We start from the raw sequence: 14451 nt of genomic DNA, 5'->3' as shown, positions 1-14451 counted from the left end.
TCAAAAAAGTTCGAGACTGTCGACGGCACCATAGACGGCTCAACCAATCGCATTCAACCAAAACACCAAAATTTCCTACGTGTCGAAATCGTATTGGCTGGAACACTGAACCCTAAGACTCTTCTATGTGAATGTGTACTTCATCAGTACCATATCTGAGAGAGAGACAGAAACACTGAGACTTTGAAGAACTGAAGAAGCAAGAGATGGCTCGGACGACGTCGTTTTTGCTCTGCACCCTCGTCCTTTTCGGAACCCTAGCTCTCATCCAGGTGAATATTTTTGATATTAGCTTAATTCCTTATCACAGTCTCACTCTGATCCAATTGCAGCCTATTGGGTATAATTTTTTTTTTTTTCTGTAATTTTTTAAATACATAAACTTGGTTGAAATAAGTGATTGATGAAGTGATTTGATGATCATTCAGGCAAAGAAGTCAAAGGAGGATCTGAAGGAAGTGACCCACAAAGTTTTCTTTGATGTTGAGATTGCTGGCAAGCCTGCTGGTATGTTTTTACTTTGTAATATAGTTTGTTGATTAGATTGTAAAACAAAATTTGACCCATCACTCAAAATTCAATGATTTTAAGTGGCTGCTCTCAAATTTGATATTGGTATTATATTAATATGATAATATACAAGCGCAATAGGGAACTGAAAGGTGATAATTTCTGTAGAGGTGGGAATGTGGTTATGTTCATAGAGTGTTGGCAAATGAAAATTGGGGATTCCGAAGTGATGATTTAGAGGTTTTTTGGTTTTGGCTAACAGATATTGATACTGTTCTGATCACTGGGTTTCAGGTCGGGTTGTAATCGGTCTCTTTGGGAAGACGGTTCCCAAGACTGCAGGTATTGTAGTGAATAATCACTCATTTTGGTGGGTTCTGTGTTCAAAGCTACATTTGCAGGACATTACTAACTTATTCCTTTTCTTTTTTCAGAAAATTTTCGAGCTCTTTGCACAGGTGACCAGCCACTCATCTTCATTTCCTTGTATATAGCTTAATAGATTATATGCGGTATCTGCTTTTTGGGGTTTATTATTAGAAATGCATATAAAATGAAATTTGGTTAAGGCCTCAAGCTTGCTAACAACTGGACGTTTACAATGGGAGGATGCATATAATTGGTAGATATATAGAAATCTTCCTGTATTCTGTATTGCCCCAAAACAGTAGAGATTAGGAAGTAGTACGAGTTAATAGAGGAATGTTTCCTTGTATCCCTTTGGAAACTGCTATTCAATATAGAAGTTGCTTATATATATATATATATAGAGTTTTTCTCTAATGCGGACGTCTGCATTATGTTAAAGTCCAGTCGTCTCCTTTGCAGCTTCTTTTTTGCAAGTGGATTTGGTTCTTAGTGGAACCCACTTTGCTTGAGGAACCATACTAGCTTAGTGGAACCCGTTCATCACTGATATGGCTCTATAATTAAACAGAAAAAGAAGCCAGCTTACAGTAGCAACCAATGGTATTGCTTATTGTTCTTCTGCACACCTTCCCACCTTTGGGATACTTTTTGGAAGGCCCCATCCTTAATTATATATTAATATATGGAGTGCTTACCATGTTTTTGCTTTATATATATGTATGCAATCAAATCCACCTACAGAAAAGAAGCTGGAAGGACATGACCGGACTTTAACACAATGCGGATGTCCGCATTAGAGAAAAACTCTATATTTATATATATATATCTTTGTAATGTTGTTCGTTTCCTTTTTGTTTTCCATATAATTTCAGGGGAGAAGGGCATTGGAAAGAGTGGAAAACCTCTCCATTTCAAGGGTAGCAAATTTCATAGGATTATACCCAGTTTCATGATTCAGGGAGGTGATTTCACACTTGGTGATGGAAGAGGTGGAGAATCAATTTACGGAGAGAAGTTTGCTGATGAGAATTTCAAGCTGAAGCACACTGGCCCAGGTAGACAAATAATACAACTCCTTCCTCCCCCCCCTCCCCCCCCTTTTTTATTCTCTGAATGGAATAGATGGTTGCCACCTATCATAATGCTGATGTGAACAAAAATCACTTGACTCTTGTGTACAGGGCTTTTGTCAATGGCAAATGCTGGTTCCGACACCAATGGTTCACAGTTCTTCATCACAACTGTGACAACTAACTGGTAATTTAATGTGCATCCGTGCATACTTGTAAAAGAGAAAAAACTTCTAAAACAACTGTCGTCTGCTACTTGATGCATGGTTTCCTCACCTTACATATTTGCATCTTTGCACTCATTCGAATTGGGGTTGAACTACCGACTTCATCAGGAGTTGCTCCGAAGTTTCTGAACTAATATTTGAATCCCTATTTACAGGTTGGATGGCAGACATGTTGTATTTGGAAAGGTGCTGTCTGGAATGGATGTGGTTTACAAGATTGAAGCCGAAGGAAATCAGAATGGCACACCCAAGAGCAAAGTCGCGATCGCAGACAGTGGCGAACTTCCTCTCTAGATGTTGCTATCTTTCTCCATATACTGAGTGATAGTAGTTGTAACTGTTCTACTTATCCTTAATTTTCCATGTTTGAGATCGCTGAAGATGTTATAATAATGTACCAATAGATTTCTTAATTTGAAGTGGATATTTCAAGCTCCTCCTTTGGGTGCGGATCCTCTTTTCTCCTCTCCTTCCAAACTCTCCTAACCTTGCCAACCTTTTAACAACAAAGTGCTACGTTTCAAGTACGAAATCGTGAGGCTGTGAAATCCAGCAAGATCATCGAAAACCGCCAACCCACCTTTTTGTTATGGTAACCCATTATGTTGAGCCTGGATCTGTAAATATCAAAATGATGGTGGGAAGAAGGGTCGAGAGCTCTGCAGTTGTGGGTTTTCAAGCCTGTCGGTGAGAGAGGTGATGGCTACTTTCTTGCAAGTCTATTTTCCAATGACATGATTTTAAAGAGGATTGGTCGTGGACTGTTCAAGAAAGTTTGGCTCTTTGATGTACAACCCGACGCTGGGGTTTATTAACAAAGTTCTTTCTAAAGAACCCAACAGAAAAATTATAATTAATATGAGTTCGTAGGATGTAATGTTAATTACTTGGTTTTTTTTATGGTTCAAACTTTAGGTAGGTTGGGAGATTAAGGGGATTAGGAGAGGATTCCGAATCCCTTTTTCTTTTTATTTAATCAGCATGATATAGTTTATTATATTTCTTAAATTCAGGTTACAGGTTCCTTTTGTTATGGAGCCTCACAAATTTTTAGCCTGTAATATAATAAAGTGATTCAAAAAAAGAAAAAAGAGAGAGCTAAGTGCCAACATAAAATAAAGATTCAAAACAGGAATCCGAGACCCAACATAATTAGGAAAACAACAAGTGATAAAATAAAAGAGAGCTAAGTGCCAACATAAAATAAAGATTCAAAACGGGAATCCGAGACCCAACATAACTAGGAAAACAACACCACCCCATGCTTATAAATCACTCACAAGCAAACACAAAGTCAAGTCAGTCTTTCTTTCTCCTTTTCTGATCAAAGATTTAAGCACAGAGAGAGAGAGAGAGAGAGAGAGAGAGAGAGCGTGAATTGCTTTCAAATAGGCTAACAATGACTAATTATAGTGGTAATCGGCTGGTGGGTTTTAGGTTTCACCCTACCGATCAAGAACTCATCAGTTACTTCCTCTACAAGAAAGCGATAGCCAAGGAGCCATTAATGGCGTCATACAGCAACATTGTGCATGACTTCAATCCTTTGGGCGAAACAGAGCCCTGGGTCGTCTGGGATATCTTCGGAGGACCTGACCTCATTGACGAAGACTTGTATTTCTTCTCGGAGCTCAAGAATTCAAGCCCAAAGGGTTCGCGCATCAAACGCAAGATTGAGGCCGGAGGTACTTGGAGCGAAGCCTTCTCCAAAAAGGTTTACGACGAGACGACTGGAAACCCTATCGGGCGAAAAAGGAATTTGCGGTACGAGAACGAAGGGTGTGAGCACCACGGCAAGTGGCTGTTAGAAGAATATAGTCTTGTTGATCAAGAGACACAAAAGATTGTGCTATGCCGACTTAAAAAGAACAACAGGGTTTGGAACAAAATAAATAATTCAACTCAAGAATTGAAGGAGAAACCCTCAAACAAGAAGGCAAGAAAAGGATTGGGATCACCATGGATCAAGATTGAGGATGAGGAACCGCACAGAACTTCTGGCCAAAGTAGCGTCTATAATAATCTTGATCAAGAGCTGATAATCGATACTAATTATAATGCGATTTCGAATAATATTTGTGGTGATAATCAAGATAACATGTTGATGACCAGTGACTTTGCGTCTGATCCGGTATGCTTCGACTATGGTGGTCTGACTGATGAAGAATATGTTTTTGACGTCAATGAATTGTTGGCAACAGTAGAGCCACAACCATTGTCAATGGAGTTGCCTCAGATGGCTGAAACCCTAGAGCCTTTGCTAAGTTCTGGGCTTGGTGATGATAGGGCAGTGGAAGCTTGGAACTCAGGTGGTTTGGAGAATATATATGCAACCAACAAATAGACGACATCACATATTGGTTCAACAATTAAAAAATATTTTGAAAATTTGTGAGAAATTTTTTAATGATTGTGAATTTTCCTTTCTTAGTACACTAGAGGCCTATTGTAATTTCCTTGTCGGTCTATATGATAGTTTTTTTAATTTCATATTCTTCTTTAGTTCATAAAGTTTCTTCGGTATATATGAAAGTTTTATATTATTTTTTAATCAAAGAAAGAAGTTGAGATAATAAATGTAATTGGATGAGGAAGAATACAAAAGGCAACTTTTGAAATTTAAACCGAAAAATGGCAGACACGAGCTTAGCCAAGTTGGCCACAACAGAAACAATAAAAATAACAGAGAACTTTTAGTTTTCATTCTCCTTTATCTCTCTACTCTCTCCAATGAATTAAAAAAATAAAAAATACAATAAAAAAACAAAATTAAAAACACGAAACCGTATGGAACAAGGGATATGTATGTATTTGATGGAGTGTATCAGGTCATTGACAACTAAGTTAAATTACACAGTTTTTTTCTCAAGTTATATACATGCCCTACACACGGTAAGTACAAGGAGCAACTTGAGCTAAGCTTGAACTTTTTCAAATATATAATTTAGCCACCTATGGTATGGTATGTAAAATGATGAATATCAACATCTGAGAAACCTGATCGACCTTCAACAATACATTCACTACACTATCCCTAACAGCTGTGACAATAAACAATGACCCGAAACACAACCTGTGGATGGTTTTACATAAACTAGTCTTCGTTACAGTTTAATTCACTCATTCCGGCAAAGGGATCATACTCAGTAACTATGTTAAAGGGGGTTACTCAGGATCACTCTCCGAATCTAGAAAGCTGAACTCTTTCTGTGCACCTAGCTTGATTAATACCGTTCCCCGATTCTCTTCACTCCATTTTATACCTTCATTCTCAATAAGTTTGATGACCTGTGCAAGGCAAACAGTTAGGTAATGTATCATGTATACATACGAAGATTTTGTCCCTATAAAGCTAAAGATTAAAAAAATTCAATGAAAAACATACGTTTCTCTTTTGCTAAAAAAATTTTAAAAGATGGAAAGGTCAAATTCACTAGCACATACAAATATGGCACCATCATGAGTTAAAAGAACATTTTATTTGCACATAAATTAACAAAGGCACCAGTTTGATCATTTTTATATGATTTTAAAACCACCAAGGCCTGATTTTCCAACAAATTTAATGCAATGGAGCAGCTAAACCCATACCGATTGCTTCAGCTTTGACTTTCCAACACCATGTGACCCACACCCTGTGATGACCCTCAGGAATTGAACCGCTGGACCAGACATAGAAAAGTAATTAAACTCACAATACCTAACAATTTATCAGAGCAAATTTGTTTTAAAATGAGAAAGTGGGGTACAAAACACTTACATTGTGCATATGTTCCGAATAGGAGATGGATTTTTAAAAGCTTCATTGCTTGTTTGACATGTTGTCCATGCAAATCAATTGTTATCACATTTTCTATGCCCTTGTTTCTGCAGATTATAACATTAGTTTAGTTTGTCTACAAAGAAAAAGCTAAGAGTTGAAAAAGGCAACGAATATATCATGCCAACCTAGCTTTAAAGATATCCTGGCTTGCCCTTTCATCAGCCTCTCGGGCCAACTTTGTCTGTACTTTCCCCTGGCCAAATGCAAGATAAGAGGTCAGGTAAATATCTCAACTTGATACAAAAACAAGAAAAAAGAAGAACGACAACAGCTTTCCATGAGGCTTGGCCCTCTAGAAAATATGAACAAACTTAAACTGACAAATAGAGTTAGATGCCTACTAGCCCTCATATATGGACATTGATAGGGAAAAAAACCAATGAAAGCGCAAACAGCACACTTTAGCTATTGTCAAATATTTACTAATAATTTTGATAGGAAGTCCAAACATCTAACACATTGTGCTTACCACTCCATCATCGTGCATGCCTCAAATTACATCATTATAAAACAATCCAGTGAAAGCACACCTCCCAAACAACAACCTTACATCATTATAAAACAATCCAATGAAAGCATACCACCCAAACAACCACCTTACATCATTATAAAACGATCCAATGAAAGCACACATCCCAAACAACAAACTTGCAATATTATGCTCTTAACGAAGTACAGACCTGGTCAGCGAGGTAACCTGCGTATTCCCGTGATCCTTTTGAATATGCCGTTGCAGCCTGTAGATAAATGCGCTCTTGTCAGTAAGTTACTAAAATAACCAATAAAAGTAAGGTGCTAAAACCATCTTACTTTCTGATAATGCGACCTCACTGAATCCCAGTGCTCCTTTGCAGTTCCTCTGAATGCATGATACTCGTCTCCTTTAACTAAATGAAAAAGGAAACAGAAAAACATAAGAATAAATGCAACTACACTGCTACAGTTGGGTAAATAACCATTCATTAAAAAGTAAACAAAAGAAGCATTAAAAAAATGAAACCTTAATTATGACGGAATTAATCACTAATCTAAGAGGAAACAAGTCCTTCGTACAAGAGAAGATGCAATTTCAAAGGAAACATCAGGAAATCAAAGTTCAATACCAAAGGTGTCCTTCTGTGCTTCTGCAGAGCTAGAAGTGCAAACATCAAACCCGGGTGCCAATGTTTGTAACTTATTTACAACATTCTTCCAATTCATGGCTGTTGGTTCATATTCAGGACTCTTGGAGATGTTAAACAAAGATTCCAACACCTTTTGAGGGAGTTCTGCTGGAGTACTTCTTGGGCTGACGGGTGATTGAGTGTCAGAACTAGCAAGAACCTTTGCATAATTCCTAAAACAAAGAAAGCAACTTAGCTTGTGAGACCAGGCTCTACACTTCTAACATTCTCACAGCGAGAAGTACATTTAGCCTCAAATAAATGACCTAAACAAGCTTTATGCCATGACATATTTGCCTAATCTGCATAATAGCATATAAATGGTATATGAAATACTTACTACCATAAGTGGCACAAACTGAATGATTCCAGATAGAAAAATATGTATATGTATGGTTTGAGACAAATATCAATGGTATCTCCTGGAATTACCCCAAGAGTGAAAAAACGAAAGGACTAAAACTCCAATGACTTAAGCTGCTATACAAAAGGTTCTCCTCATACAAAACTAACATCATATGCTATCCAAATGCATAGGCTCTTCAATCAAGTTTTAACATAAAATTACAATGTACATCCTTGATGCAAGATGGCTAATTGGCATAAAAAGCAATGTTCCTAACCATCAAAATCCTACACTGCCACACAACACCTAATAGATGCCATGCCAAAAGAGAAAAAGGGGAAGGGGAGAGAGAGAGAGAGAGAGAGAGAGAGAGAGAGAGAGAGCAAATAACAAGATTATCACTATAACTATACTGTATACTCAAAATGAAATGATCAAGGATTTCATTGGGTTAAGAAAAGAAAGAAAAGAAAAATGGAAAACAGAAGCGTCGAATTAGAATAATTTACCAGCAAGTATATCCGGAATACCATATATTATCCTGGAGCTCGCTTTCAGATGAATGAGAAGTGCAATCAGATGCCCTATCTGTCAGCTGTCACAAAATTCCATAATCAATATAGACAAAGCACAAAACCAACTATTATGAAATTTTAAAAAGAAAAGTATAAGTAAAAAATTTAGCGGCCAACATATGTATAAAAATAATTCACAAAAAAGTTAAATAAACTAAACTATCAATCATTATCCTTCATAAGCGCATACAGCAAAGCCACTCACTAGTCTCTTACAGAAGATATCATAAACATCTCAATTTCAGTAAGACAACACTCTGGAAAATGTATCAACTACATCCTACTAAATTAAGAAAGAACAAGAAAAGGGGTGGGGGATGTTTGCTGCAAATTCACAATCAGATGATGTACAGACACATCTAAATAACACTACGTTAGTCATGTATATTTGACATGAGTTCAACCAACCCAAACCCTCCACAAACTCAGTCCCCTACTTGTCAAGATGTGAACAGAGGAGTCTTTATTCTAACATAGGGTAAATACAAAAGTAACTTCTGGTGAGGGACTGATAAGAAAAACTATCTTAGCAAAAAGACAAGGACAAGAAAGCCTCTAGATGGTCCTGAATGGTAAGAAACTAAAGGCAGTCATATCAACAAAAAGCAAACCACCAGATGCAAAAACCTACAGACTCACACCATAACAAATATGAGTGCCACCACAAACTTGTGCAGTTAAACTCTGCATATTAACTATCCAAAAATACTGTTCAGAATAATAAAGTGACACAATACTATTGAACGAAAAAGAATCAAAAGCACAACCCGACAAGTTTATACTATTATGTTTAACAACAATGCCTTGACACAAAATAAAGAGCACAAAATATAGTACTTACAGTATCAGACTGATCGATGCGATATCTACCATCTCCTTTAAAAATCAAACTATTGTTAGAACTACTACTGGACTGTTCAAACGAGGAAGAAGATACATCAAGTAATGCATCCAAGGCCTGGAGAAGCATATAAATGGTCATTAGATTATAACAGAAAACCCAGTAGGTTCAAATAGGAAATTTCTTTTAGCTCGAACAAAATTTCCATAATGCTCATGCCCCCTGGCGAATGTTCCATAAATATCTTAAGCACTCAGTGAAACATGATACAAACTCTATACACGCTAGCCACAACTAACTCATCTTCAAACCGACATATGCAAGCCCTTAGAAGAGAGAAAAAAAATGATAAGCTCCGACTCACAATGCTCTTAGTACCTTTTCAACATCATACCCACACTGACCTGCAAAAACAAACTTTCAGGTCATGCAACAGCATACAACATATCCTACTCTGCTCGACTCAACTCAACTCAAACTTACAGAACAAAAGACCTTAAAAATAAAAATAAACAGTAAAAAAAAAATCTACAGGGCTTCGCTTCAGTTAGTACGTAAATCATAGTTTATACAACACTACACATACTACAATTTGAATAACTTAGCTCGGAAATAAATAAAAAAATTAGTGGCTACTCACACAGGACATCTCTAACAACAGCCAAGCTTAGCTCAGACTCATCTCCAAGCATAGAGCAAAGGAACTGCTCGGCATCTTCTTCCCCAGCAGCAACTCCATTACCAAAACCCTTCAGCTTCGTCATCGTCGACCATGAACCTCTCCTAGGATTCGAGCTCACGTAATCTTTACCCAAAACTGTCGATACCGTTCCCGCGGCCGCCACAACCCTCTTCTGCTTACCCCTAAAACCCTTCTCGCCCACTAAATTCTGAATACAGCCCGACTCGAACCCTTCTGACGAACCCGAACCCGAGCTCGAGCCCCAACTCGAACCCGCATCCGATCCAGAAACGACACTCGTTGTGGAACTCGTGAACGGCTCTTCGGAGCTTTCAGCCACAGCTCGCTCAAAAATCTCTGCGGCTTTGTTCGGGTCACCGTTGGCTTCGCGATAAGAAGAAACGGCGTCGTCGAGTGAAACCGAGGAGAAGACCTCTGTAAGCGCGCGGATCACCTTCTGGCCTTCGTCTTCTTTGGCGACTGGCTTCGGATCTACCGAGCTCTTCTTCTTCCTTCTCCTCTTCGTGTGCTTCATCGATGCAGATATAGCTAGGGTTTGACGTAACCAAGAGAATCGGAAATGATAATTATAATGATGAATAAAACCCTAGCGTGAGAATAGAATACGATCAGGGATGATTTTGTTTCCGAGAGGATTAGGGTTTCTGAGATAGGTCGGTGCACCAGGGGAGGATCGGATCAGAAACCCTAAATTGGAGAGGCAGAGAGGGGGCACAGATGGAGAATTAGAGAAGGGAGCTTGGCTAATTTGGGGATTTCTGAAAATAACAAGAGGAGAAGGTGGTGGTGGTGGTGGTTGGCGAATGGTTGACGGGGATTCATCTTTGTTTTGTTTTTTTCGGGGACGACCTTTAGGAATTCTGAAGCTAAGTAAAAAGGGAAAAGGATTGGACTCAGCCATTTTATGGGATAGGTGGGCCCCATTTCTAACACCAATAATTGGAGTGAAATTCTATCACGTTTTGATATCTTGAACAATAATGTAATGGCACGTATGATAAATTTTCCACGTAAAATCGTATATTATTAACTGTGAATAGCAAAATAGTACTATATGATATATGTAATTTTTTTTATAACAATTATTAGCTGCTCGTGACACAGCAGCCAATACACGTGGCACCGTCGATGGAAATAAACGGTCGAGTTAATTAAATCGGGAGTGTACAGAAAAACAAAGCGACCGTTGAGTTAATGAAGATTTTTGATCCCCTATTGACCAAAATCTAAATTAGGAAGACAAAGACGTCCACATCCCTAATTTTAATCACAAGTTTACAACTAATAGGGGTAGTTTTGGTTGCTAATGGGTAGCTGTTTTTTTTTTTATATAAAAAAAAAACTTTTTAATAGGATGGGCTCGTATAGCAAAATAGCCAAACCCCCAACTCGGCTTGATGGGCCGGAACTCCCATCCCAGCCCAAAATGGTCCGAGCAGGTACCGAACCGTGCTAATACAAAATTGGGTCGGACTTGAACAAACCATGCCCCTACCAAGCCTGAATTTGTCCATCTCAATTAAAACATTCGAATCTTCGATCTTATCAGAGAGACACTTGCCAAGGAAAAACATGCAGAAACCATTGTTATTGCAACCAGATGGATAAATTGAGCACATTTTTCTTGTCTTTTAAGAACAGGGAAAACTTATCTCTTTCAGTGAAAGCATTTTTCATTTTTACTGTTCTACATTGATCTAAAGAGCGTTAAGGATACAAGCATCTGGGATCAGAAATGTTGCAATCGCAGCCTACCCCATGCAAATAGATTTCTACATTACACATTATTTGATACACCATCAGATACAGCCACACTGTCAAGATTCACGGTTTACTTTCAACGTCGACTGTTTTAATTGCCTCCTCGTAGACAGAGCCAGTTAACGATTTAGGCTGTGTCGTGTATTGACAGAGGACAACCTGCTCTGTGGGTTTGGAAGGAGAACTTGGCAGATCCCATTGAGGTTCATGAGCAAGGCATTTTGTTGTCTGCTTAGCTACTCCAAGAGATGCATGAAATTGTTCTTGTCCTGCTGCGTTCACAAACCTAAACTTGTCATCTTTTCTTTCATAACAGTTACCACACTGCATTTTTCTTCTCTGCACCTCTTCCCGAGCTCTCTGGATGATAAAAGGAGAGCGCAAACAATGAGATATTTCTAAAAGAGAACATTCTCAGTTCACTATGGAAACAATCAGTTAATAGTTACATAAAGGAGATGAAAATCCAAAACAGAATAAATTTGAGCACAAATAGAACCACATAATGAGTCTTGTGCCCTTCTTACTTAATCATTGTCACTCTATTTAGTGATGCCCTTATTCTCATGTTTCTCAATAACCATTGCACTACGACAATGTATACAAATTTTCGGCTATGGAAACAATCAGTTAGTAGTTACATAGAGGAGATGAAAATCCAAAACAGAATAAATTTGAGCACAAATAGAACCCATAATGAGCCTTGTGCCCTTCTTACTTAATCATAGTCACTCTATTTAGTGATGCCCTTATTCTCATGTTTCTCAATAACCATTGCACTACAACAATGTATACAAATTTTCGGTTTGTACAAAATTACCAATAGCAGAACAAAGAAGCTAGTATGGCATGTAAAATACAGTAAATGTTTTGAAGTGCTTATGAAAAAAATTCCCTATACATCTTCCCTGTAGGACTTGTCCAGAAGAACTTTATACCTCATGACTATTATGAGAAGTAGCATCTCGTTTACCAGAGCAAAATATTTCATGACACACACTAAAGAACATCGAGTCACATCTCCAACAGAATAACGACATGCAAGGTTAAGTGTTGCATACTGCACAATACAACCTATGGATCTCCATCCATCAACTACAACTGTTAGTAAACTACAATGTTCGGAGCTACTTGAAGAACTTCTACCCATTATCCATACCTGAACAGGTGATCAACACCTCTCATCTACATATAACTCAATACTCCCCAGTGCTCCAAGTTGGATATCCAAATTGCACACAGGGTGATGCCTTGTTTTCAGAAATTATTATCAACTCTATATTTCAGAGCAAAATCAATTCTATCATGTCAAAATACCATTAATACCATAATCATAAATCGCAAATAAGATTTCACCTATACCAAACTTTCGAGACGATAGTAGCAGCATCAAAGCTAAGCAGCCATACATCAACTAAATAAAACTAAAGCAATCAGTGAGAGATTATTTGTAAGGACAAATGAGACAAACCTGTAGCAATCTGATATCGAACTTGGGCAGTCCAATTTGCCCAACAGTCAATGACCCAAACAAGTTCCCAAGCAATGCAGCATCAGGCACAGTTAACCCATTAACAAGCCCAGCAACAAACCCACCTAAGAAACTGTCTCCGGCACCCGTCGGATCAACCTGGTTCGTCGGAAAAGGCCCAACTTCCACTTCCCCATCTCTCCAATACACTCTGCACCCACGCCTCCCGTTCGTCACAACAACACAGCAGAGCTTCCTCACTTCCTCAACCTCCATGAACAAGGCCTCTTCCGCCGACGCCTTTAAGAACCCAATTCGCGGCAATAGGTGGAAGAAACCACTCTCTTTCAAAGCCACATGCTTCACAGTCCCATCGACGCCATCGAAAGCTCGGATCAGAGCCTGGATGTCCACAAACACAGTGTTGCAAATCTCAAGCAGCTTCTCCATCGTCTCGACCGTGACCTCCCCTCCGACCCCGACCGCCATTCCGAAATCAAACCTGGATTCGGGGAGATCCGAAGGCTTAATCGGGTCGCAGGAGCTGACCCGTTTCAGAACCCGGTCCTGGCGGCCGTCGCCGTCGACTCCCGAATCAAAATGCGCGTGGAACAGAGTGGTTTTGCAATTGGGTACAACAATGGGGTCACGAGGAACCGAGTAAGCGAAGTCGAAGCCGACTTTGGAGACCAGATTGTAGGGAACGGAGAGGCCATCGAAGACGTTAGAGATGAAAGAGGCTGCCCCGCCGAGAGTCTCGGCCAAAACGACGCCGTCCTTGATGAGAACGTCGTGGCAATAGTTGCCGGAGACTAGCACTCGGTGAGTGGAATTGGGTTGGTTTCGGTCTCGAACCATGTGGGGTTTGGTGGGTTGGGATTCGATTGTGTGATTTCAGGATCATGGGTGAGAAAGAAGAAGAAGAAGAAAGAAAGTTAGGGCTTGAGAGGCGCCAGTGAAGAAATGAGGAGAGAGAGAGAGAGAGATATTTAAGAGATGACGATGGCCGCAGAATGAAGACAAAGTTCGGTTTGGGTTGGCAAATTGTACGTGCAGGTGTCGCTAGGAAGAAGACGCGCTGCGCACCAGAATATAGAGATGATATGAGAGAGAGGGAAAGATGGAGAGGACTTGAAGCGTATTTATAGTGTGCATGGATGGAGAGATCAATGGGTTGGGGGAGGAAGCTGACTGTTGTCGGTGATGGCCTCTCCTCCGTCCTTTGCTTACTTTGATTTGCGGAATTGGGACCATTGGCAATTGCCACTATGATTTGTTTATACAAAATTTATACTTATTAATTTCTTCTTCTTTTTTGGGTCAGAATACTTATTAATTTCTTCTTTTTTTTGGGTCGAAAACTTATTAATTTCTTGGGTATATGGTGAAATATCCCCTGAACTTGTACCTCACTTTCAATTAGCCCCCTATCCTTTTTTTTAAAGAAAATTAAAGATATGAACTTCTTTTTTTTTCATCAATTTCCCCCCTCCGTCTAAATCCACAACATTTCATCCAATTTGCCGTTAAAAATGAGGGTAAAATGGTCATTTTATACATTAAAAATAAATAACAAATGAAAAATAAAAATA

The 14451-nt window shown here is 38.9% G+C and overlaps 4 protein-coding genes across 4 annotated transcripts; 2 read left to right on the top strand and 2 right to left on the bottom strand.

The window, feature by feature from the left end:
• Positions 1 to 116: 116 nt before the first annotated feature.
• On the top strand, positions 117 to 2613 carry LOC110758695 (peptidyl-prolyl cis-trans isomerase CYP19-4). The gene is made up of 7 exons (XM_021960608.2): positions 117 to 272; positions 429 to 507; positions 805 to 852; positions 945 to 968; positions 1752 to 1934; positions 2061 to 2136; positions 2332 to 2613. Exons 1-7 carry the CDS (start codon positions 207 to 209, stop codon positions 2468 to 2470), a joined length of 615 nt encoding a protein of 204 aa, XP_021816300.1. The 5' UTR covers positions 117 to 206; the 3' UTR covers positions 2471 to 2613.
• Positions 2614 to 3346: 733 nt separating this feature from the next.
• Positions 3347 to 4925, top strand: LOC110758675 (protein BEARSKIN1-like). The gene has a single exon (XM_021960585.2). The coding sequence runs from the start codon at positions 3576 to 3578 to the stop codon at positions 4518 to 4520; it is 945 nt and encodes a 314-aa protein (XP_021816277.1). The 5' UTR covers positions 3347 to 3575; the 3' UTR covers positions 4521 to 4925.
• Positions 4926 to 4964: 39 nt separating this feature from the next.
• Positions 4965 to 10506, bottom strand: LOC110758685 (smr (Small MutS Related) domain-containing protein). Its single transcript, XM_021960598.2, has 11 exons — positions 9565 to 10506; positions 9303 to 9328; positions 8925 to 9041; positions 8018 to 8103; positions 7103 to 7335; positions 6810 to 6886; positions 6680 to 6736; positions 6125 to 6192; positions 5937 to 6043; positions 5768 to 5838; positions 4965 to 5464 (listed from the first exon to the last, which is right to left on the bottom strand). The coding sequence occupies exons 1-11, from the start codon at positions 10139 to 10141 to the stop codon at positions 5342 to 5344; spliced, it is 1542 nt and encodes a 513-aa protein (XP_021816290.2). The 5' UTR covers positions 10142 to 10506; the 3' UTR covers positions 4965 to 5341.
• Positions 10507 to 11282: 776 nt separating this feature from the next.
• On the bottom strand, positions 11283 to 14122 carry MIK (pfkB-like carbohydrate kinase family protein). The gene is made up of 2 exons (XM_088254238.1): positions 12860 to 14122; positions 11283 to 11748 (listed from the first exon to the last, which is right to left on the bottom strand). The coding sequence occupies exons 1-2, from the start codon at positions 13715 to 13717 to the stop codon at positions 11452 to 11454; spliced, it is 1155 nt and encodes a 384-aa protein (XP_088110364.1). The 5' UTR covers positions 13718 to 14122; the 3' UTR covers positions 11283 to 11451.
• Positions 14123 to 14451: the final 329 nt, after the last annotated feature.

The sequence above is a fragment of the Prunus avium genome, chromosome 6 (assembly GCF_965620075.1).
Source record: "Prunus avium chromosome 6, drPruAviu1.hap1.1, whole genome shotgun sequence".
Taxonomy (NCBI): Eukaryota; Viridiplantae; Streptophyta; class Magnoliopsida; order Rosales; family Rosaceae; genus Prunus; species Prunus avium.
The sequence above is the reverse complement of the archived record's forward strand: the minus strand, read 5'-3'. Positions and strand labels throughout refer to the sequence as shown.